This window comes from Xenopus laevis, chromosome 2S (genome assembly GCF_017654675.1).
Source record: "Xenopus laevis strain J_2021 chromosome 2S, Xenopus_laevis_v10.1, whole genome shotgun sequence".
Taxonomy (NCBI): domain Eukaryota; kingdom Metazoa; phylum Chordata; class Amphibia; order Anura; family Pipidae; genus Xenopus; species Xenopus laevis.
In genome coordinates, this window is record NC_054374.1 from 7996542 (window position 1) to 8022766 (window position 26225).

The 26225-nt window shown below is 37.8% G+C and overlaps 1 protein-coding gene across 1 annotated transcript; it reads right to left on the bottom strand.

Moving 5' to 3' along the window:
* Positions 1-812: 812 nt before the first annotated feature.
* Positions 813-3954, bottom strand: LOC121400390 (probable inactive protein kinase DDB_G0270444). The gene is made up of 2 exons (XM_041583344.1): positions 3827-3954; positions 813-2758 (listed from the first exon to the last, which is right to left on the bottom strand). The coding sequence occupies exons 1-2, from the start codon at positions 3866-3868 to the stop codon at positions 1436-1438; spliced, it is 1365 nt and encodes a 454-aa protein (XP_041439278.1). The 5' UTR covers positions 3869-3954; the 3' UTR covers positions 813-1435.
* Between the last annotated feature and the right edge of the window lie 22271 nt (positions 3955-26225).

A 26225-nucleotide genomic window follows, 5' to 3' on the forward strand; every position in this document is an offset into this window, starting at 1 on the left:
ATTAACAAGTCTATGTGAACTTTCCTTATTGATTAATGGCGTGTCCTGCATTCTCATGCTTGGGTCTAGTAGGATAAAGTACTTGAAAGTCTTATGTATGCCCACATATAGTAATCAATAGTAACCAATCAGATTTCAGACAGCTAACCAACATACGCAACCTGCTGATTGGTGCCTTGTCTACTGATCAGTCCATTTAGGCTGTCAGTCCAAGTGATTGAACAGTAGCAACTCTGATGCCTCTTCAGTTCCTCAGCTTTCAGTAGATCATACACTGGCCAATATTCTGAATTGGCAAATTCCATTTTCAAATCTGTCTGATCAACAAACCGACCAATATTCAGAATACATTGATATTTGTGGACATTGTAGTTCCACACTCCGTACATGTACCAAATTTTAATGTTATGTATTAAGCTTATGTATTAAGCCAACTTAAAATTTGAATATATTCACAATTCAACTGGGATTTTAAGAAAAAATTTGAATGGCTAATATTCAATCTAATGGTTCTGACCGGCAAATTTGAATCGTATTCGATTCGTTCTTCCGAAAAAACTTGAATGTCAGGAAGGCTATTAACATCTCCAAATGACTCAATGGACATCTGCCATTGACTTGTACATGAACTCGGCAGGTTTTAGGTGGCGAATATTGGAATTAGGACTGTTTCCATGGTTGAGGATTGATAAATCTCACATTGGAATTTACATTTGAATAGGGGGATTTAAATTCGAATTCAAATTGACTATTCAACCCTTTATAAATCTGCCCCTAAGTAATGGAGAGAGACACAATGCATTGAGCTTTAATTGTTTTATTTAATTCTCAGACAGACAGATAAAAGTTACAAAGAGGAAAACAATTCACACAAATAAGAATATAAAATTGTAAGAAGCTCATAATTGTCCCAGGCCCTCCAGTCCCTCATACCCATTTATCTATATGTTCTCAGTACTTTAAAGAGTTTTCCTCATCTTTCTTGAGATTCGCCCAAAGTATCTCAAATATCTGCTCAGCTTCTGCCCTTTTCAGTTACCCCTTATGTGTGAAACCAACACACTTCTCTTGTTATATTTTCTCACACTTTGTGAGTTTTTACTCATTCTTTCATGAATTTCTCCCAAAGCAGCTCAAAAAGCTCCCTTTTTCATTTGAGTATCAGCAAATATTCATGAAGAAGCTTGTAATTGCCCGGTGCCCTCCAGTCCCTTCTCCTCCAATTCCAGTCACATAATAGATGCACAGATTATAGGCAACACGTTTCATTTTCTTTCTAGAGTGCTTATTGCTTTGTGTTCTCCTTTCTTTAGTTTCCCACCACGATGTGGGTTTTCTTCCTCACTTTCTTGTTCATCTTTCTCTAGTTTCTTCTGAAGCAGTTACAAAAAAAACTAGTAAAACATAGAGAGGATCCACACAGTAAAATATTTCCTCACTCAGATGAAGGCAGTCTTCCACCAAATGAATATACTTCATTCTCCGTTTCCTCACTGATTTCTCTGATTTCTTCATGGTTCTCACTTTTTATTTGGCAGATATTCAGCTTCATGCCTATTTGCTTGGACATCTCATGAAAGGCACACACAATCCATCCAAATAGTGTCTGGTTTGGTTTCTCTTCAGTGTGTGTTTCTATCATAGTCTCGTCAGCATTTTCCTTTTCAGTTCTCCACTTTTCCTCTTCACTTTTCTCAATGTTTTCTAAGCAATCCTCATACTCATCATTCTCACTGCTTTCTGAGTTGACTTCATCCTTAGTTTCCTCACTGCTTTCTATGTTTTCTATCTGCTTTTTTTCCTCTTCAGTGTGTGTTTCTACCAATTTGCGCTTGCGCGTACATTTCAAGTACCGTAGCCAGCCACGTAGCCTAGGGTGCCTGGCCAGTCTGGCCCGGTTCTGTTTTTCTTCATACTCAGAATTCTGTATTGGTATGGAGTAATAATAATAGGTGCACAGATTCTCTGCAAATTGCACCCGTTTTCTTTTCGCTTCAGTTTTTTTCACCGTCTCTTCGGTGTTTTCTTTTTTGGTTTGCTCAAATCTTTCTGTATTCCCTACGTTTTCACTTTTCTCAACAACTTGTGGGGGTTTATACTCAGTAGTCTCAGTGCTTTCTGATTTTTCCGCATCCTGAGTTTTCTCATTCGATTTCGTTGTTATTTCTTTTGTCTTTCTCTTTTTGTTAAGGGAACATGTTCTTATGCTAAGTTTCTGCATTTGCAGCAGTGGCTTTTCCCAGTTTGCGCGAGTAAACACATTCTTAGCAAATGTGGCCCTTTTTTCCCTACTTTCTAATTCCCTATTTTCTTTATACTCAGTAGTCTCAGTGTTTTCTGATTTTTCCGCATCCTGAGTTTTCTCATACGATTTCGTTGTTATTTCTTTTGTCTTTCTCTTTTTGTTAAGGGAACATGTTCTTATGCTACATTTCTGCATTTGCAGCAGTGGCTTTTCCCAGTTTGCGCGCGTATACACATTCTTAGCAAATGTGGCCCTTTTTCCCCTACTTTCTAATTCCCTATTTTCTTTATACTCAGTAGTCTGAGTTTTCTCACTAGTTTTTGTTGTTATTTCTATTATCTCTCTCTTTTTGTTAAAAAACCATGTTTTTTTTCTCGTTTTCTGCTTTGGCAGCAGTGGCTTTCCACAGTCTGCACATGTTAACACATTCTTAGTAAATGTGGCTCTTTGTTCCCTATTGTATATGGTTTTAATTTTTCCACACACTTCTCTTACTTTCTGACATTCCTTTTCCTGGAAAACATTAAGTTGACAAAAATTAGTGTTAATTGCAGAATTATAGTTATAACTAATTTTCTATAAATATCTAACAGTGCAAATACCAGAGAAGAGCAGAGATTATTTATGTGCAATGTGAATTCCCAAAAAAATGGAAAAATGGACACAGCAATGCAATATATATATATCAGCCTTCAGGAAAAAAACATGGGCAATACAACCATTTGTAAATAAATACGTGCTGCACAAATGTTATAAATGACCTCTGTTCAATACTGAATCTAATTATTTTGGAAGTAAGCAGTGCATACATTGGTTTGACCAAATAAAGTCTGGTTATATATATATTTATATATATCCTTGTGGAAAGAGGGTACAATGATCTTGCCTTTATATTGTGAAAATCATCCATCCCCTGTGTTTGATATTACTGTGGGTTATTTAGGGGTTTATTTGGAGTTGCAATAAAAGTGTTTCATGCAAAAGTAAGCAAACAATCCAAATGAGCTTTCCCTTTAGAATCCCTTTTACACCTGTGAACAGTGTATGTAACAAAAATTATCATTGAAAACGCTGTTTTGATGTCAAAAATTCCCCCACTTGGAATTGTAATTGACTCAGCAATAACTCCCTAATTAATAATAATAACTGATACATTTTACCATATAATTGTTACATGGCATCATTATTTTAATGTCCCAGTGCACAATCAAGATTTCCTTTGCAGAATTGAAATCACTATTACAAGTCCTTCAAAGTATTTAGTATCCCGCCTGGCAGTTATAAAAACATTGGCCATTTGCACCTGAGTGCAGTGTATGTGACAAAACGACTTCATGTAAAAGTTATAATCTTTATGGCTAAATATACCTGTAAGTAGATCTACCCAAATATGTGCTATAAGCAATTACAATTTGTCCTGTAACAAGTCTCTAATGAAGAATTCTGTGCTGCAAAATGTGGATATTTGTTGGTATGTATGCAATATCTATCACCTTATATCATTATTCTAGTTTTAGAATCTGCACACAGATATATCCTATAAATATAAATATATGTATAAATATAGAAACTATTTCTTACCATTTTTATCTTTGATAAACAGTTCGTTATCTTGCGAAACATGATGTAAAATATGTGTTCTCAAAAATCTAAAAAAGTTTTTCTGTTTACAAGTAAACAGTTCTCTGGTTGACTAATCAAATGGTTTTGGTTGGTTTGTTTGCTCTATATATATAGGTACAGACTACAAGTCATCTACCATTCATGTCACATGATCAGCTTTGTGACCTCATAAAGAATAAATGAGATCGGGGTTACTACAGGTCATTTACCATTCTTGTGTCAGCTTTGTGACCTCATAAAGAATAAATGAGATTGGGGTTACTACAGGTCATTTACCATTCTTGTGTCAGCTTTGTGACCTCATAAAGAATAAATGAGATCGGGGTACTACAGGTCATCTACCATTCTTGTCACATGATCAGCTTTGTGACCTCATAAAGTATAAATGAGATCGGGGTTACTACAGGTCATTTACCATTCTTGTGTCAGCTTTGTGCCCTTATGAAGAATTAATGAGATCATGTGACCTCCCCATTCATGTCACATGATTAGCAGTTCAGCTTTGTGACTTCATGAAGAATTAATTAGATCATGTGACCTCCCCATTTATGTCACATGATCAGCTACTTACGTTTTTGTTTCATGTTTTTCTTGTTTCACATTGTTTTACCTTCTGCGATATATTTGGTTTGTTTTATGGTTTCATGTTTTGTGCCATATGTTAAAGGGATTGTTTACATCACATTAACTTTTAGTATGATGTATAGTGACATTCGGGCGGCGCGTCAAAAAAACAGACACCGCGTCAAAAATGTGATGCCGGCGCAGTTTCCCAAATTTTTTGCCGTTTCGCGAATTTTGCGGGAAATTCGCAAATTTTTTGGCGAAGCGAAACGGCGCACATTTGCCCATTACTACTAGAGATGATGCGGGTGGGCTGTGTACTGGTACAATGACTAAAATTTGCCAGGATGGCTTTATTTTACCTTTAAATAAAGAAAAACTATTCCTAATACATAAACATGCATTAAATATCTTTTACACAAGGTGCAATATTCAGAATATTTAACCACAATCAAAACAAGATAGGTCCTCATTAAATCAATAACACTATGATCAATAAGCTGGAAATCAGGAAGCCTAAGAGGCAAATTTACTAAAAAGGCGAAGTGACAAACACCAATTCACTAGAGTGACGTCATTTCGGTACTTCACCGATTTATTAACGGTCGCTGGCATAACTTCGCTAGCAAAGGAGATAGACTGTAGTGGTACTTCGCTCCCTAACACCTGGTGAATTTTCGCTCTGGCGAATGGACGTAACTACGCAAATTCACTAAGATGCAGATTTTCCTGAAGTTGCCTCTTGAGCCAGACTTGCCTTCACCACCTCAGACCAGGCAATAGAGTAAAAATGAGTTCGTAAAAAATTGTTGAAAAATTTCCCAAAAACGATAGCGTCTTTTCCTTTTTCAGGGTGTTAGGCTGAAAAGGAGCATTCATGTTTTTTGGGGGATAACCGGCTTCACCCCTACATTTCCTAACATATGGCACATAAACTAACACTGGGCTCATGTGTTGGGCAAAATAACAACTTTATTTTATTGAGATTTCCTGGGCTTGTGTAGTGTAATTTATTTGCTGCAACATATACGTCCATTGAAATTTAACTTCCCCCCGTATTCAAATTAGGCAACGCTAGCACAACTTAGCTTGGCGCAGTAACGCTAGCGCAATTTCACCAAAGTTCGGTGCCCTGGACGCAATTTCAGATTTTAGTGAATTAGCATTGGCGAATTTTTTGGATGTTAGTGAATTTGCCTCTAAATGAATTTACATTATACACCATGCTAATAATATCCAGCTGAACCATGAAGCCAGTGGTGTGAAACATATGTCACTGTATAATATTGATCATTTACATTTGACAGCTCGGGCCATTGTGTTGGCTAAAACTGATCCTAGGGCTGTGACCGCACTGTCCTAATGTCAAAAGTATAAATATACTGGATATATCTATTTATATGTACAGGTATGGGACCTGTTATCAAGAATGCTCGGGACCTTGGGCTTTCCGGATAACAGATCTTTCTGGATCTTCATACCTTACAGTAAGTCTACTAGAAAATCAGTTGCCAACTCCATATGGGCCAAGTCAGCAGCTTATCAGCCTGATAGCCAGCACTTCATCTATGTCCATGTGCAGTTCAAGCTGCAGGTAGTTTTTGCATTACACTGCAAAGCAACACAAGTGTTAACTATTCCCAGTGAGCCAACCAAACAGTATAACAACCCTTAATAGGCTACATATTCCCAGTTATCTACCTTGTTTAGAACGTTTTAAAGCTAAATTTTCTATTTCTTTCTTTGATGATCTGTTGCTTTCCAAACAGTGGCGGAACTACCTGGGGAACTACCTGCCAGGGCCCGCACCCCCTCAGGGCCCCCCAGCAGCCCGATGCCACTGGAATTTGGGCCGAAAATCGCGTACGGAGGGGGCGGGTGTCATGCACCAGGGCCCGCCCCCCTCTAATTACGTTACTGTTTCCAAAAAAAAAGGAGCACACACAGGGCAGTCCATTTACAGTAGCTCAAGCAAACTTAGCAACACATGGGTTATCATATAGGTGTGCCATCAATCTGCTCCTGAATAGTTTCGGTAAGTTATTTCTTAATAAAGGCTTTGCGATTTTAAAGTTTAATTTGCTTGGTGTTTTTTTTTTCTATGTATACTAGCAATATTTTTTTTAAATTTTTTTTTGATGTTACTGGTCCTTTAATGTTTATAAAAGTGATTCAAATTTTCCAGTACTGATATTTGCAGGAAGACCTATGTGTAAAGTAGATAGGAATCTCATTCTTTGTGTTATTTTTCACTTGAAAATATGGGGCGATTTTTTCCTTGAGGCATTGTCTTAACACTGGAGTGTCAGCTGATATCTAATATCTAATATCCTTTCAATATTAGCTCTTTCCACAAGACAGTTATGTGTTTCTGTTAGTGAGGAGCCAAATTTTTTGCTAAGTTTTGCCACAAAAGAGATGCCCATAAGCTTCAATTTGTTGCACAGCAAAAAAAATGTATGGCCCAGAGACTTCAATGCAGTTGGCGAATTTTTCACCGTTTTGCTAATTTTATGATAATCGAAACAGCTCAGATTCACCAATCACGCAAGACAGGACTTGGAGTAAAATGTCTTTGGTTTGGTAGGCATGTATCCTTCTGTTTCCTTTTTGTATTCTATGTATGCATCTAATATTATTATTGTTTCCCTAGTGTGGGTGGAAGGAGAGTACAACACGTCCTACACTATATGGAAATGGCTGTGAACCTAAAGGCTAAACATGTATAAAATAATGCAGCAGGACGTGTTGTTTTGCACATACTAACACAGGTAAACTCCCTCACCACAAGAGCAAGGGAATAGTGATTTGTGGGTAGCCCTGAAACCCATAGGAACCTACAGGTTTACCGGGAAGTTTTGACTTGAAATGTGGGCAACCATTGTGTTTTAGGGTTGGGTGTTGGTCAGACTGGGGAAGTACACTCCTTCTCTGCTCCCAGGGATTCCCTCACTTGGAACCAGACACATGCACAAATGTAGAGTACAGAGTGAGAAACAAGAGGGTTGGGTGTGGGTCCTGCAATGGCAGTATTTTATGTGTTAGGATCAGGTGGGTTAAGTTTTTGCTCACCCCCTACGTCACTATAAGGGAAGTTAATGAGTGAATAAATCTAAACGCTCAGAAAGTTATGCACCAGGTTTGGTAGACTCTAATTGATAAAGAAATAAGAGTTATCCTGTAGAAAACATTTTTGTCCTATGGTTGATCAGTTTATTCCCTTTCCAACCCATATTTTTGTGTCGGTTTATTTAGCATAAACCGGAAATTTGTTACAGAGCTGAGAGCTCCAGTTTTATGTAGTTGTATAGTTGTTCTCGAAATAAGGGAATTGTCCTTGATATGACAACAAGCCTCCTGCGCTTTAAAGAAGAAGAAATAGACGTTGAGTTGAGTAATCCTAGATATGTAAAGATGCAAAATTGTGATGAAAGGGCCACGGTGAATTCAAATCAATATCAAGAAAATAAAAAACATGTAGGTTTCAAGAGAAAAGTATAAGTAATAGAATGCTTTTCTCTAGCAGAGGGGCAGCATTTGTGGCAGAACAAAAAGAAGTGCCAATCAAACACAGCCAAACAATGGATAGAGACAGTCCCTGAATTACTATACCTGCCGCAGTCTACATAAAGCAATCCCAGCAGAGCAACGTCGCATTTTAAATGCCACTTTGCCTCAAAAAAGAACAATAACATCAAAATAACAAATGCTTTTATGTTGATGAAAAAAACGTCTAATACTGAGTAGAATTGGGAAGTGTTGGAATGAATAATGTTGGGGAAGTCGCTTCTTCAGTCTCTGTAGAGAATTACGTAGGTTTCCTTCTAGTTGTGGGACTGAATCTGCTTTATTGAGTCCTGTCATGCATAATCTTTAAACAGAATGAGTCACATACCAGCAAGAGAAATAAGCAATGCAGCTGAAGGCCTCGAGGGGTGTATTGTTTGCACCGGTGGTTTCCAACCTTCTCTTGTGATGTCCTTATATGCTCATTATACTTAACACCAAGGCCTCCATCATTTAGAACTTCACAACTGAAATTACTAGTAAGGTTTCTGCGTATGCAAATTACATTTTTAGATGCAGGTATAGAATCTGCTATCTGATCTCACGTGAGCATTTCTGCATGGATATCACTGCACCCCCCCAGATGGCATTTCCATTCAATAACATTAGGAGCAGTGACAATGGAATTTTTATTCTGAGTCTTGTTTATTCCACTAAACATAAGTGGTTTATATTGTATAAAGCCTTGGTATCTGGTTTACTGCATGCGACTGTTATGTATTTGGTATAACCAGAGGCTCAATGCAATGTTTTTTAGTATACTTATTTATAATGATACAGTCAGCTATGATATAGTATTACTTTCTCTAGAGCTCCATGTCCAGTAGGGATGTAGCGAACTGCCGATTTGGTGTTCGATCGTTCGATTCGAATGAAAATCCTTCGATTGAACGATTAAAATCCTTCGATCGTTCGATCAAACGATTTTAGCGGGTGTTCGAAGTTCGCGAACTGTTCGCGAACGTTCGCATTTTTTGCCGGTGTTCGCGAACGTTCGCAAACAGTTCGCGAACTTCGAACACCCGCTAAAATCGTTCGATCGAACGATCGAAGGATTTTAATCGTTCGATCGAAGGATTTTCATTCGAATCGAACGATCGAAGCCATTCGATCGAATGCTTTTCATTGGATCGAATGCTTACAATCGTTCGAACGAATGGAAATCGTTCGATTTTTAGTGGTCGAAGGAATTCGAATGGTCGAATGGTCGAACGATCGAACGCGAACTTTTGTGAACATTCGGCAGACGCGAACGGTCGAAGTTAAATATGTGCTGCACAAATGTTATAAATAACCTCTGTTCAATACTGATCTAATTATTTTGGAAGTAAGCAGTGCATACATTGGTTTGACCAAATAAAGTCTGGTTATATATATATTTATATATAATACACAAAAGCCTTGAATATCCTGTAAATTATATCCTTATAAACGGTGAGTTCTGATGTCATCAGTTATAAACGGTGAGTTCTGATGTCATTTCTGTCACATGACTCACCGAAACTTGTGTATTATAATAAATAAAGTACCCCCAGTTGCAAAATATGAGGATATTATAAGTTACCTCGGAGTTTCCTGACCTGTATAAAAACACTCGGCCTTCGGCCTCGTGTTTTTATATGGTCATGAAACTCCTCGGTAACTTATAATATCCTTATATTTTACAAAAGGGGGTACTTTATTCACTATATATCCTTGTGGAAAGAGGGTACAATGATCTTGCCTTTATATTGTGAAAAACACCCATCCCTTGTGTTTGATATTACTGTGGGCTATTTAGGGGTTTATTTGGAGTTGCAATAAAAGTGTGTCATGCAAAAGTAAGCAAACAATCCAAATGAGCTTTCCCTTTAGAATCCCTTTTACACCTGTGAACAGTGTATGTAACAAAAATTGTCAAAGAAAACGCTGTTTTGATGTCAAAAATTCCCCCACTTGTAATTGTAATTGACTCAGCAATAACTCCCTAATTAATATTAATAACTGATACATTTTACCATATAATTGTTACATGGCATCATTATTTTAATGTCCCAGTGCACAAACAAGATTTGCTTTGCAGAATTGAAATCACTATTACAAGTCCTCCAAAGTATTTAGTATCCCGCCTGGCAGTTATAAAAACATTGGGCATTTGCACCTGAGTGCAGTGTATGTGACAAAACGACTTCATGTAAAAGTCATAATCTTTATGGCTAAATATACCTGTAAGTAGATCTACCCAAATATGTGCTATAAGCAATTACAATTTGTCCTGTAACAAGTCTCTAATGAAGAATTCTGTGCTGCAAAATGTGGATATTTGTTGGTATGTATGCAATATCTATCACCTTATATCATTATTCTAGTTTTAGAATCTGCACACAGATATATCCTATAAATATATATATGTAAAAGTATAGAAACCATTTCTTACCATTTTTATCTTTGATAAACAGTTCGTTATCTTGCGAAACATGATGTAAAATATGTGTTCTCAAAAATCTAAAAAAGTTTTTCTGTTTACAAGTAAACAGTTCTCTGGTTGACTAATCAAATGGTTTTGGTTGGTTTGTTTGCTCTATATATATAGGTACAGACTACAAGTCATCTACCATTCATGTCACATGATCAGGTGTTGAGCTTTGTGACCTTATAAGGGCATTTTCTAACAGACCTCATGAAGAATTAATGAGATCATGTGACCTCCCCATTCATGTCACATGATCAGCTGTTCAACTTTGTGACCTCATAAAGAATAAATTAGATCGGGGTTACTACAGGTCATCTACCATTCTTGTCACATGATCAGCTTTGTGACCTCATAAAGTATAAATGAGATCGGGGTTACTACAGGTCATTTACCATTCTTGTGTCAGCTTTGTGACTTCATGAAGAATTAATGAGATCATGTGACCTCCCCATTCATGTCACATGATTAGCAGTTCAGCTTTGTGACTTCATGAAGAATTAATGAGATCATGTGACCTCCCCATTTATGTCACATGATCAGCTATTTATGTTTTTGTTTCATGTTTTTCTTGTTTCACATTGTTTTACCTTCTGCGATATATTTGGTTTGTTTTATGGTTTCATGTTTTGTGCCATATGTTAAAGGGATTGTTTACATCACATTAACTTTTAGTATGATGTATAGTGACATTCGGGCGGCGCGGCAAAAAAACAGACACCGGCGTCAAAAATGAGATGCCGGCGCAGTTTCCCAAATTTTTGGGGAAGCGAAACGGCGCAAATTCGCCCATCACTACTAGAGATGATGCGGGTGGGCTGTGTACTGGTACAAAAACTAAAATTTGCCAGGATGGCTTTATTTTACCTTTAAATAAAGAAAAACTATTCCTAATACATAAACATGCCTTAAATATCTTTTACACAAGGTGCAATATTCAGAATATTTAACCACAATCAAAACAAGATAGGTCCTCATTAAATCAATAACACTGTTATCAATAAGCTGGAAATCAGGAAGCCTAATTTACTAAAAAGGCGAAGTGACAAACACCAATTCACCAGAGTGACGTCATTTCGGTACTTCACCGATTTATTAACGGTCGCTGGTATAACTTCGCTAGCAAAGGAGATAGACTGTAGTGGTACTTCGCTCCCTAACACCTGGTGAATTTTTGCTCTGGCGAATGGACGTAACTACGCAATTTCACTAAGATGCAGATTTTCCTGAAGTTGCCTCTTGAGCCAGACTTGCCTTCACCACCTCAGACCAGGCAAAGTGCAATAGAGAAAAAATGAGTTCGTAAAATATTGTTGAAAAATTTCCCAAAAAATTATAGCGTCTTTTCCTTTTTCAGGGTGTTAGGCTGAAAAGGAGCATACATGTTTTTGGGGGATAACCAGCTTCACCCCTACATTTCCTAACATATGGCACATAAACTAACACTGGGCTCATGTGTTGGGCAAAATAACAACTTTATTTTATTGAGATTTCCTGGGCTTGTGTAGTGTAATTTATTTGCTGCAATATATACGTCCAGTGAAATTTAACTTCCGCCCATATTCAAATTAGGCAACGCTAGCACAACTTAGCTTGGCGCAGTAACGCTAGCGCAATTTCACCAAAGTTCGGCGCCCTGGACGCAATTTCAGATTTTAGTGAATTAGCATTGGCGAATTTTTTGGATGTTAGTGAATTTGCCTCTAAATGAATTTACATTATACACCATGCTAATAATATCCAGCTGAACCATGAAGCCAGTGGTGTGAAACATATGTCACTGTATAATATTGATCATTTACATTTGACAGCTCGGGCCATTGTGTTGGCTAAAACTGATCCTAGGGCTGTGACCGCACTGTCCTAATGTCAAAAGTATAAATATACTGGATATATCTATTTACATGTACAGGTATGGGACCTGTTATCAAGAATGCTCGGGACCTTTCCGGATAAGAGATCTTTCTGGATCTTCATACCTTACAGTAAGTCTACTAGAAAATCATGTAAACATTACATAAACCCAATAGGCTGGTTTTGCTTCCAATAAGGATTAATTATATCTTAGTTGGGATCAAGTACAAGTTACTGTTTTATTATGACAGAGAAAAAGGAAATTATTTTAAAAAATTTGGAGTCTTTGAATAAAATGGAGTCAACCTTTCTGTACTGTAATTCAGAGCATTCTGGATAAGGGGTTTCTGGATAATGGATCCCATACCTGTACTTGTTTGCCCATAGGTCTAATCTTCCAGTGGGGTGATTCACTTTATGGGGCAGATTCAATTTGATGAGAAAGAATTTATAGTCAGATGCAATCCAATAACAAAAACTTTTCACATGAATTAAAAACTGTTTATCACATGATTACGTTGCTGAAGTCTAAGGGATAATAACTGGAAATTAATTAGGAGTAAAGTTGCTCCTTGTCAATTTGAATATCACCCACAGGTTTTCACATGATAAATGATAAATAACTTCTCATGGAAATGAATCTGGCCCTACTGTTTATTGGCTGTTGGTGCTGATGTTTGGTGACAGATTTATAAGTACAGTTATTGGACCTGTTATCCATAAAGGCCATTACCCATAGACTCCAAACTACAACAACAAAATAATCCAAGTTTTTACAAATTATTTCCTTTTTTCTGTAATAATAAATCAGTATACTTAATCCAAACTAAAATATAATTAATCCTTATTGAAAGCCATACCAGCCTATTGGGTTTATTTAATGTTTACATGATTTTCTGGTAGACGTAAGGTCTGAAGATCCAAATTATGGAAAGATCCATTAGACAACCTGGACAACCCTAGGTCCTGATCATTCGGGATAACAGGTCCCATACCTGAAATTTCTCTGCTTCTTTGATGCATACTTTGGTTTAGGTTCAGACGTCTTTATTTTACTGGTGGCGGGAGAGAACAGAAGAACCCGCTCCAAACAAAAGAATGGAGAGCAAGAGGCTGAGAGCAGAGGAGAAGGGAAGGCGGGGCTGGCTGGGAGCAGAGGAGAAGGCGGGGCTGGCTGAGAGCAGAGGAGAAGGCGGGGCAGGCAAGCATGGACACGGAAGGAAGGGCTAAGCAACAAGCAAAGGCTTCATAAGAAAATCAACATCTCCAGCCAGTGCTGGTTTCTTTTTTGTTCATAAGAAAGATGGCTCCTTGAGAACATGCATTGATTATCGTGCCTTAAACAAGATTACTAATAAGAACCGTTACGCTCTACCTTTAATTCCAGAATTGTTCGACAGACTGAGGGGAGCCAAGGTCTTTACTAAGCTAGATCTACGAGGTGCTTATAACCTCATTCGTGACCATCATGGAGACGAATGAAAGATGGCCTTCAATACTCAAGATGGCCATTATGAGTATTTGTTCATGCTATTTGGCTTATGCAATGCTCCTGCATCGGTTGCAAGATGAAACAGCACCACTCCTTTTTAAAAAAATTAAAATGCCTTTATTGGAACCCTTTAGGGCATTACATCAATGTTTCGGGTCACACCTGACCCTTTGTCAAGCTTAGCTGAAAGTTTACATCACACTCTTTATACCCCCACCTCTCCATCTAGTGGTTAATGCACATCATGTGATAAGTAACACACTAACTTTTTAAGTGTCCAATAATGTTTTCATTAGTGAAAGAGACAACATGATTCAAGTGTAGCAAATCTGTAAAAGATACAAAATAGAAAGAGTATATAAAAAGCTATTAAAATTGTAATTGATTTATCTAAAAATTGGTTTCAGGTCGTATTCTTTGTTTAAACCTAAAGGGGCTAATGTTTCCAGTCTTCTAATCCAGGAAGCTTCTTTAAATAGTAACTCTTTAAGTTTATCACCCCTCTATGTTTTGGTCTTACCACATCAATGACCTGAAACCGCAACTGGTTCACATTATGACCAAGTGCATTAAAATGACCTGCAACTGCCTGTTCTTTTTTACCAGTCCAAATTGCAGACTTGTGTTCACAAATTCGTTCCCGGACGGTTCTAGTTGTCTGGCCCACATATGCAAGCCCGCATTGGCATTTGATGACATACACAACGTATGTGGATCCACAAGAGAACCACACGGGAATTCAGATTGGATTACCGTTCCTTGGGTGATAGAGAAATTCACCTTTTTGAACATTAGAACGGCAGTTGCAGTCAAAACATGGAAAAGTTCCTTTTTTGTTTCTATTCTTCAAATCTACACTCTTTGTGCCCAAATCAATGGTGAACCTAGGTTTCTTCCCTTCTTGTAAGCAATGACTGGGGGGTCTCTCAAAAGCTTTAATCTGCGGTAGGTTATCCTTTAATAAAGACCAATGGCCTCTTAGAATTTTTGCAATATGTCTACTCAAGACATTATAGCGTGTCACAAATGCTACATGATTAACACATTTTTTCTCTTTCTTTTCAAACATATCAACTCTACTTTTTCTTTTGATATCATCACATTGCTTTTTCAGGAGGTCTTTTGGGTATCCCCTTGCCTGGAATTTATGACACATCTCTGTTAATCTCACTTCCGCTTTATCATCCGCCGCAACTATCCATTTTACTCTTGCCAACTGAGATTTGGGTAGAGTCCTTTTTAGCTATGGAGGGTGAAAAGAATTGTAATGTAGTAAGAGTATACGATCCGTTGGTTTCACACATAAGTCAGTGAGTAGTCTGTTATTTTGCTTATATACTAGCGTATCTAAGAAGGAAATCTCTGTTTGACTAGAGTTCAGTGTAAATCTGATATGACCAAGTGCATTATTAATTTCCAAAACAAATGGTCCCCTGGGGCCCCATCCATAATGCAAACACATCATCGATGTACCGAATCCATATAGTACAATAGTTTTTATATAAGTTATTCGTATAAAAGAATCTTACTTTAAATTGATTCATGAAAATGTTTTCATAGGATGGGGCCACAAATGCAATGCTCCCGCAGTTTTTCAGGACTTTATTAATGATGTTCTTTGTGAATTTTTTCAGTTCTGCGTTATTGTATATTTGGATGACATTTTGATTTTCTCGTCTTCTTTTTCAGATCATATTTTCCAAGAAAGGCAAGTGCTTCTCAAGTTAAGGAGAATTGTCTTTACGCTAAACTGTAAGAAGTGTGAATTTCACAAGACCACAATCTCATTTTTGGGTTCCATTATTTCTCCTTCTGAGTTCAAGATGGACCCTGCCAAAGTCTCTGCTGTCCTGGACTGGCCAGTTCCCACGACTTTGAAGACCATACAATGTTTCCCGGGTTTTGCTAATTTTTACTGTAAATTCATTAAAAAAAATTCTCAAACTGTGGCTCCCATTACTGCTCTTACAAGAAAAACTTTCAAGTCTGTTTCAAACATTTGTTTAGAACTGCACAGATTCTTGTCCACCCAGATCCTACTCGACCATTTATTCTTGAGGTCGATGCTTCCTAGATGGGGGTTTGGTGCCGTTTTGTCTCAACGCGCAGAGTTCCAAGGGACCCGCCATCCATGTGACTATTTTTCACATAAACTCTCTCCAGCTGAAAGAAACTATAATGTGGGTAACTGAGAGCTGTTGGCCATCAAACTTGACCTTGAGGAGTGGCGTCATTTGTTAGAGGGGGACTATTGAACCGATTACTATTCTAACTGACCATAAAAATCTTGAGTACATTTCTTTGGCAAAGAGACTCAGGACCGATGTTCTTTTTTTTTTCCAGATTTAATTTTATTTCTTATCGCTCTGCTTAAAAAATGTGAAAGCTGATGCCTTATCCAGATGTCTAGTACAGGAGGAGAGTAACCCTGTCCCACTCGCCCCCATAATTTCTACTGACTTAATTGTGGCTCCTACGTCTCTCTTTCAAACTCTGATCATGTCTCTGGATGTCCCTCTGGGAAGATTTTTGTACCACAACAAAGGGTTGCTCAAGTTCTCGAGTGGGCTCATTCCTCCAGGATTTCAGGTCATCCTGGCGTCAAGTGACTCGTGACTTTGTCTCCAGATATTGTTGGTGGCCTTCTCTTGCTAAAGACATCAAGCTCTTTGTTTCTGCTTGCACAGTTTGCACACAACAGAAGAGACCATGCGTGTTACCTTGTGGCCTTCTCCAACTGCTACCCATACCAACCAAACCCTGGTCAGACATTTCCATGGACTTTATTGTAGACCTGCCCAAATCTCTTGAGATGACTACTATTCTTGTGGTTGTGGATAAATTCTCCAAGATGGCCCATTTTATTACTCTGAAGAAGCTCCCTTCCGCTGCTGCCTTAGCTCTAATTTTAATTAAAGACATTTTTCTCTTACATGGTGTTCCTCAGTCCATTGTCTCCGATCGAGGGGTGCAGTTTGTATCCAGATTCTGGCGTGCTTTTTCTAGACATCTGGGCATCAAATTAAACTTTCCTTCAGCAATGATCAGACTGAGAGGATCAACCAGAGCTTGGAGCAATGTCTTCAATGCTTTATTTCACAAAACCAGGATAATTGGGTTGAGCTTCTTCCCTTCCCTGAGTTTGTTCATAATAATTTACAACATGATTCACTAGGTTGTGCTCCATTTTTCTCTGTCTTTGGTTATTAACCTCCTGCTCTTCCACCTAATGTTTTTAAGTCTGAAGTACCTGCAGCAGATACACTGGTTCATGACTTCAAGTCCATCTGGTCCCAGGCTCATCAATCTCTTCTTAAGGCCTCTTCTCATCAGAAGCTGTTGCTGACAAACACTGTCATTCTGGTCCTTCCTATCAAATTGGAGATTTGGTTTGGCTGTCGACTCAACATGTTAAACTCTGTTTACCTTCCCTCAAGTTTGGACCTCGCTACATCGGTCCTTTTAAAGTTATTGAAATTATCAATCCTGTATCTGTCAGACTGTATCTTCCTCCTAATATGAACATTTCGAGTTCCTCTCATGTTTTTCTGCTCAAACCAATTGTGAAGAATGCTTTCTCTGATATTCGATATTCAACTTCTTCATGCTCCTATTTTCCTTAATGACATCAAGAATTTGAAGTACAAGAAATTTTGGACTCTAGGAGGTTGGGAGGCAAGATTCAGTACCTGGTTCACTGGAGGAGGTTTGGACCTGAGGAGAGGTCTTGGGTAAAAGCCTCTGATATCCATGCTCCTCGTTTAGAGCGATTTTCATAGAAGGTTTCCTCACAAGTTATGGGAGTCCCTGGAGGGTATTCCTGAAGGGGGGGTACTGTAAGACGTGCTCTCTTCGTGTATGCAGGTGCACACTTCCTGCCTGACTCTGTGACGCTGGGTGCCCTGACGCTGATGTCATGATGCTAGGCGTCATGATGTCACTGCCCAGTGCCAGATTCAAACTATTGGTGCCATACTTCATTTTAAAAGCCTGTTCCACCATTTTGCTGTACCCAAACTAGGCTTCAGTTTACTGTTCCTGCTCAAGCGTTACTATTATCTAATTACTTGGTTTTTGAATTCAGCCTGACTCTTGTTTATGATTTTATGATCAAGTCTTTCTCCTGAAAAAAACCTTAAATATCAGGAAGGCTATTAACATCTCCAAATGACTCGATGGACATCTGCCATTGACTTGTACATGAATTTGGCAGGTTTTAGGTGGCGAATATTGGAATTAGGACTGTTTCCACCGTTCAGGTGTGATAAATCTCACAAATTTACATTCGAATAGGTGGATTACAATTCAAATTTGAATTGACTATTTAACTCTTTAAGTAAGTAATTGAGAGAGACACAATGAATTGCGTTTTGATTGTTTTATTTAATTCTAAGACATGTATTGAAGTTTCTATGGATCCTCTCCTTCAATGGCAAGACGATCTTACGGTAGGTAGATCTCATCAATCTTCTTATTCTACTGATCCTCTTCTTCAATGGCAAGGTGATCTTATGGTAGGTGATCTCACGGTAGGTAGATCTCACGAATCTTCTTATTTTTTTCATCTTCTTCCATTTTCTCATGGCGATATCACAATAGGTGGTCTCTGCAAAACTTACCTGTTTTCTTTGCTCTATGGTGCGTTGTTCCTCATCCCAGTTTTTCCTACTGTCTGTCTTTTTTATTTCTCTGCAAACTTCTGTGTGTTCTGCTGGACTCACCTTCAACTGTAACTTACTTACCTTTAACTGTTCCTGGAGATTGTTATCGTTGCTCGTTATTTCAGCTGATTTGTTCTGTTAAAGAAGACAAGAATTGGTGTTAATTGCAGAATTATAGTTATAAATAATTTTCTACAAATATCTAACAGTGCAAATACCAGAGAAGAGCAGAGAATATTTGTGTGCAATGCAAATTCCCAAAAAATGGAAAGATGGACACAGCAATGCAATATATCAGCCTTTAGAATCATTATTACACCTGTGAACATGTATCTAACAAAAATTGTCATTGAAAAAGCTGTTTTGCTGTCGAAAATTCTCCCACCTGGAATTGTAATTTACCCAGCAATAACTCCCTAATTAATAATAATAACTGATACATTTTACCATATAATTGTTACATGGCATCGTTATTTTGATGTCCCAGTGCACAAACAAGATTTGCTTTGCAGAATTGAAATTTTACAAGTCCTCCAAAGTATTTAGTATCCCGCCTGGCAGTTATAAAAACATTGGGCATTTGCACCTGAGTGCAGTGTATGTGACAAAACTACTTCATGTAAAAGTTATAATCTTTATGGCTAAATATACCTGTAAGTAGATCTACCCAAATATGTGCTATAAGCAATTACAATTTGTCCTGTAACAAGTCTCTAATGAAGAATTCTGTGCTGCAAAATGTGAATATTTGTTGGTATGTATGCAATATCTATCACCTTATATCATTATTCTAGTTTTAGAACCTGCACACAGATATATCATATATAAATATATATATAAATCAGAAAATATTTCTTACCATTCTTCTCCATGGCAAGTTGTCAATTATCTTGCGAAACATGATGTAAACGATGTGTTCTCGAAAATCCAACGAAGTTTCTCTGTTTGCAAGTAAACAGCTCTCTTGTTTGATGAATCTGGCTCTGGTTGGTTTGTGTGCTCTATATATATAGGTACAGACTACAAGTCATCTACCATTCATGTCACATGATCAGCTCTTCAGCTTTGTGACCTTATATGGGAATTTTCTAACAGACCTCATGAAGAATTAATGAGATCATGTGACCTCCCTATTCATGTCACATGATCAGCTGTTCAGCTTTCTGACCTCATAAAGAATAAATGAGATCGGGGTTACTACAGGTCATCTACCATTCTTGTCACATGATCAGCAGTTCAGCTTTGTGACCTTATAAGACCTGACCAGAAGAATTAATGAGATCATGTGACCTCCCCATTCATGTCACATGATCAGCTGTTCAGATTTGTGACTTCATGAAGAATTAATGAGATCATGTGACCTTCCCATTCATATCACATGATCAGCTGTTTAACGGTTTTGTTTCATGTGTTTCTTGTTTCACATTGTTTTATCTTCTGTATTATATTTGTTTTTTTTTATGCTTTTTTCATGTTTTGTGCCATATGTTAAAGGGGTTGTTTACCATCACATTGACTTTAAGTATGATGTATAGAGTGATATTCTGAGATCATTTGCAGTTGGTTTTCATTTTTTATTATTTGCGTTTTTTTTATTATTTAGCTTTTTATTCAGCAGCTCTCCAGTTTGCAAGTTCAGCCATCTGGTTGCTAGGGTCCAAATTACCCTAGCAACCATGCATTGATTTGAATAAGAGACTGGAATATGAATAGGAGAGGCCTGAATAGAAAGATCAGTAATGAAAAGTAGCAATAACAATACATTTGTAGCCTTACAGAGCATTTGTTTTAAAGACAGGGTCAGTGACCCCTAATTGAAAGCTGGAATGATTCAGAAGAAAGAGTCAAATAATTAAAAAGCTATAAAAAATAAATAATGAAGACCAATTGAAAAGTTGCTTAGAATTCGCCATTCTATAACATACTAAAATTAACTTAAAGGTAAACCACCCCTTTAAGTTTTATTTCATGTTTTGCAATGTATTTCATGTCTTATTTTATGTTTCCTGTTATGTTTCATGTTTTGTTTCATATTTTGCTTGATATTTTATGATTTCTTTCATGTTTTGTTTTTATTTGACACATTGAGTGGAATTCACAAAAGTGATAATGCTGAGACAAAATAGAACTGGAGATAGAATTGTTGGATTTCCTTCCATATTCACAAACCTTTATCTACCCTTCTATGAATTTGAACAGATTTTGCCTTTTGTCATCAGATGACTCTCAACTCTACATTTGCCTCATACTAATGATTCTGCCTTTTAGAGAAGGGAATTCCTGCCACTTAAAAAGGCCAATAAGGCAGAACACACAATTAATAACATATCCATTCCCAGTATTTATCTCACTAAGGAACATTTGCAGTAACACAAGATCCCAGTTTAGTTCCAATGTGCACGTGCTCACTGATCAGCAAGACGGATGCTGGAGATGGAAGTGACACAGATAAATGTGGGGCCAACACTGCTGGGCAGCTCTGTAGTTCTAGGGATGGTGCGGGGTGGGCTGTGTCCTGGTACAAAAACTAAAATTTGCCAGGATGGCTTTTTTTGCCTTAAAATAAAGATTTATAATATATATTCATTGAAAATGCTAACTTTGCCTTATTCATGAAAGTGGCATAAGGGCGAAGTGACTAACGTGGCTGAAAATTCACCAGCGTGACGTCATTTCGGTACTTCACAGATTTACTAATGGTTGCTGGCATAACATGGTAACATAGTAAGTAAGGTTGAAAAAAGACACACGTCCATCAAGTTCTACTTTATTTTTTTTTAATATCTGCCTAACTGCCAGTTGATCCAGAGGAAGGCAAAAAACCCATCTGAAGCCTCTCCAATTTGCCTCAGAGGGGGAAAAATTCCTTTCTGACTCCAAAATGGCAATCGGACTAGTCCCTGGATCAACTTGTACTATGAGCTATCTCCCATATCCCTGTATTCCCTGTATTCCCTCACTAAAAAGCCATCCAACATCTTCTTAAAGCTATTTAATGTATCAGCCTGTACCACTTCCCAATATTTAGGCGGAACCTCTTTTCTTCTAATCGGAATGGGTGACCTTGTGTCAGCTGTAAAGACCTACTGGTAAATAAATCATTAGAGAGATTATTTTATGATCCCCATATATATTTTTACATAATTTTCACATTACTCCTTAAGCGCCTCTTCTCCAGCGTGAACATCCCCAATTTGGCCAGTCTTTCCTCATAGCTAAGATTTTCAATACCTTTCACCAGCTTAGTTGCCCTTCTCTGTCCCCTCTCTAATACAATAAATTCCTGTTTGAGTGATGGAGACCAAAACTGTACGGCATATTCTAGATGGGGCCTTACCAGTGCTCTATACAGTGGAAGAATGACCCCCCTCCTCCCTTGACTCTATGTCCCTTTTAATACAGCTCAACACCTTATTAAGCTGCACAGATTGCCAGTTTGTCAAGATCATGTTGCAAGTGCCACATCCTGGATGGAATTAATTGGGCTGCATAATTTTGTGTCCCACTAAGAACCTTACTCCAAGTAGAGAATGTACCATTAACAACCACCCTCTGTACCCGATCCTGTAGCCAGTTTCCTATCCATGTGCAAACGACTTCATTAAGCCCAACAGACCTTAGTTTAGAAAGCAGTCGTTTGTGGGGCACAGTATCAAACGCTTTGGCAAAATCCAAATAGATCACATCTACTGGCCCCCACTGTACAGCATCTTACTTACCTCATCATAAAAAGCAATCAGATTTGTCTAACATGACCTATCCTTCATAAAGCCATGCTGATTACTGCTAATAATGCCATTGACTAGGACAAAATTTTGAATGTGATCCCTTAACAAGCCTTCAAATAATTTGCCCACCACAGATGTCAAACTTAGTGGCCTATAATTGCCAGGCTGAGATCGTAATCCCTTTTTAAATATTGGAATAACATCATCTTTTCTCCAATCCATAGGCACCATACCAGATGAAAGTGAGTCTGAGAAAATCACAAATAGGGGCTGGTCTAAAACTGATACTTTTTTTTTGGGATAACCAGGTTCCCCCCTACATTTTCTAACATATGGCACATAAACTATACACTGGGCTCATGTGTATGGCAATATAACAACTTTATTTTATTTTATTAAGGTTCTCTGGGCTTGTGTAGTGTAATGTATTTGCTGCAACATATAAGTCCATTGAAATTTTCAGAGGTTAGTGAATTTGCCTCTAAATTAATAAATTATACACCATGCTAATAATATCCAGCTGAACCATGAAGCCAGTGGTGTGAAACATATGTCACTGTATAATATTGATCATTTACATTTGACAGCTCGGGCCATTGTGTTGGCTAAAACTGATCCTAGGGCTGTGACCGCACTGTCCTAATGTCAAAAGTATAAATATACTGGATATATCTATTTACATGTACAGGTATGGGACCTGTTATCAAGAATGCTCAGGACCTGGGGCTTTCCTGATAACAGATCTTTCCGGATCTTCATACCTTACAGCAAGTCTACTAGAAAATCATGTAAACATTACATAAACCCAATAGGCTGGTTTTGCCTCCAATAAGGATTAATTATATCTGAGTTGGGATCAAGTACAAGCTACTGTTTTATTATTATAGAGAAAAAGGAAATTATTTTCAAAAATTTGGAGTATTCAAATAAAATGGAGTCAACCTTTCTTTAATTTGGAGCATTCTGGATAAGGGGTTTCTGGATAATGGATCCCATACCTGTACCTGTTTGCCCATGGGTCTAATCTTCCTGTTGGTGCTGATATTTGGTGACAGATATATAGGTACAGATATGGGATCCATTATCCGGAAACCTGTTATCCAGAAAGCTCCAAATTACAGAAAGGCCATTACCCATAGACTCCATTTTAACCAAATAATCCAAATTTTTAAAAATGATTTCCTTTTTCTCTGTGATAATAAAACAGTAGCTTATACTTAATCCAAACTAAGATATGATTAATCCTTACTCAAAGCAAAACCAGCTTATTAGGTAATGTTTACATTATTTTCTGGTAGACATAAGGTCTGAAGATCCAAATTACGGAAAGATCCATTATCCAGACAGAACCCTAGGTCCTGATCATTTTGGATAACAGGTCCCATACCTAAATATGTAATTTCTCTGCTTCTTTGATGCATATTTTGATTTAGGTTTGTTTGTACTGGCTTATAGAGATTGGGTCATTGGTTTGTAATATATCATGTGTATGAGATGTGTGCCTTATATCGGCTGTTCATATACCTAGGGGGCTAATTACTAAAACTTGACTTTTTCTCACTAAAAAAGAATTAGACCAAACTCCTAAACCTGGATCCAATTAATTTACCAATAAAACAGCTCGAAAAAATCAGTGCAACAAATAGGGTTGCCACCTGTCTGGTTTAGACCCGGACAGCCCGGTATTTTGAAGGGTAGGATTCCACATGATTGACATGCCGATGGGCCAATGGCCGATTGCTGCATCATAGCCCCACCCTCGATATCACTGCCTGCTGATATACATCACGGCCATGCCCTTATATGTCACAGCCACGCCCTCACTGTATTACGACCCCACCCCCTGCCTGGTCTTTACTGGGGGAAAGGGTGGCAACCCTAGCAACAAAAAGTCATGACAAAATCGATTATCTATTCAAATTGTGTGACCTTTTATAATTGTCTCTCTGAAAAACTCAAATATATCAAATTGTCACTTGAAAATCTCAAATTTATCGGATTAATGAATGAAAAGCAGGGCAAACAACCCAAAACGATTGAGATCCTGAAGGGAAAAATCATGTTCCAATTGTTAAAGGGACCATCTGCCATTGACTTCTACATGATTAAGACAGGTTTTAGCTGGCGTATTTTTGGATTTTCCTTTAAAAATTCCGCTTTAAAAACTCAAACAGAAAAATTATTATTAAATAGGCCCCTTAGTTACATTTATAAATTATACATATGGACTGTTTCAAAAGAAATACTGACTCCCTGTTAATTTAATATGATATTGAACCCACACCGATAAACAATGGAACTCTAATTTTTCAAAAATGGAAATTAATTTAAAACCAACGTGAATGTTTATTAAAAAAATGAGAATATAAAAACCTCAATTGAATACAATCATGAAGAGAACTAAAAAAAAGCTAAAAAACACAAAAAGAATCTGTTTACCAGCTCAAAAACCTTCATAACCTTGAAACTCTTGATTGAAAACAATAGCTTGAATTTTGCCTAGGACAACTCTCATTGACTTCTACATGAACTCGCAAGCTTTAAGCTGGCAAAGCTTTACATTCAAGTTTTTTGAGCTAAATAAATAACAAACATCTGAGTTTTTAAAAATAAAATGCAAATTTGTGAGTTTCTGTGCCAAAAAACTATTTGAATCGTGACAAAAATTAAAATTTGAACATTGATAAATAACCCTCTTGATGAAAGGTGTTTTAGCTACTGAATGGGGCGAGTATTCAAACCTTTCTGGGATGGATCATTATCACCCTAATGAAATGAGGTTAGGGGTGTCTCTGAGAGAATGCATGATAGATATACTCTAATTATACATTTAAAGGAGAACTCAAACCCCGAATTAAGAAAAGTCTCTACTAGGCAATGTATTCCCCCCTCCCTGCTTCCTCTCGCATAGTTCAATAGGTCTGAGAATGTCCCTAAAAATTTTTCTTACCTAACAATGCAAAGTAAGAGCATTATTGCTTGTGGGCACCAGATCATGAGTGTAGGTCACCTGTAATAGAGTGCCATACTGGTGCATGCGCAGTAGTAGTAGTTTTCTGGTTTGTACAGACTGGTCATGTGCCAAAAGTGTCAGAAATTGCCAAAGAGGACCTAAAAAAATCCAGATCCAGATTATGGCTCCCATAAGCTCCGATGCCCTTACTCTGTACTGTTAGGTGGGAAAAATTTTAGGGACATTTTCAGACCTATTGAACTATGTGAGGGGAAGCAGGGAGGGGGGACTATCTTGGTAGGGGCTTTTTATAATTCAGGGGTTGAGTTCTTATTTAAGAGTAAGCGACAAGTTGTATACTGTAGTATTATTCAACTTGGCTTTTTTTCTCCAGGCTTTTCTAATTGGAGCTATATTTACAGTATGGGATACCTTATCCGAAGACCCATTATCCAGAAAGTTCTGAATTATGGGAATGCAATCTCCCTAAGGGGCAGATACCCTAAAGGGCGGTGTGGCTAACACTAGCATCAATTCGCTTGCGTTACCACCAGCAGGGACTTTGCCAATTTCCTAACGGGTGTAGGCATCACTTTGCTAGCAAAGGAGATAGACTGTAGTGTTGATTCGCACTCGAACACCAGGGGAATTTTTGCTCTGGCGAATGGACGTAACTCCGCTAAGATGCGCATTCACCAGACTTGCCTTCACCACCTCAGAACAAGCGAAGTGCAATGGAGTGCATAGGACTTCCTCAATTTTTAATGCAAAATTATATTAAGTCCCAAAAAACGCTGGCGTCTTTTCTTTTTTTCCGAGTGATAGCCTGCAAAGGTCCGTAAATTCTTTTTGGGGTCACCGGGTTCCCCCTCCATTTTCTAACATATAGAACATAAACTATACAGTTGGCTCATGTGTAGGGCAATATAACAACTCTATTTTATTTATTAAGGTTCCCTGGACTTGTGTAATGTAATGTATTTGCTGCAACATATAAGTCCATATAACTTTTCTGCCATATGCAAATTAGGCAATGCCAGCCCATCTTCGCTTTGATTGCCGAGGTAACGCTAGCGAAAATTTGCCAGC

What these genes read in the sequence shown, in the direction of transcription:
- LOC121400390 (XM_041583344.1), bottom strand. Translation starts at nt 3,868, where the DNA reads ATGTTTCGCAAGATAACGAACTGTTTATCAAAGATAAAAATG. An exon ending in GTTTATCAAAGATAAAAATG is followed by an intron (nt 2,759 to 3,826) that starts GTAAGAAATAGT and finishes AATGTTTTCCAG; the next exon opens with GAAAAGGAATGTCAGAAAGT.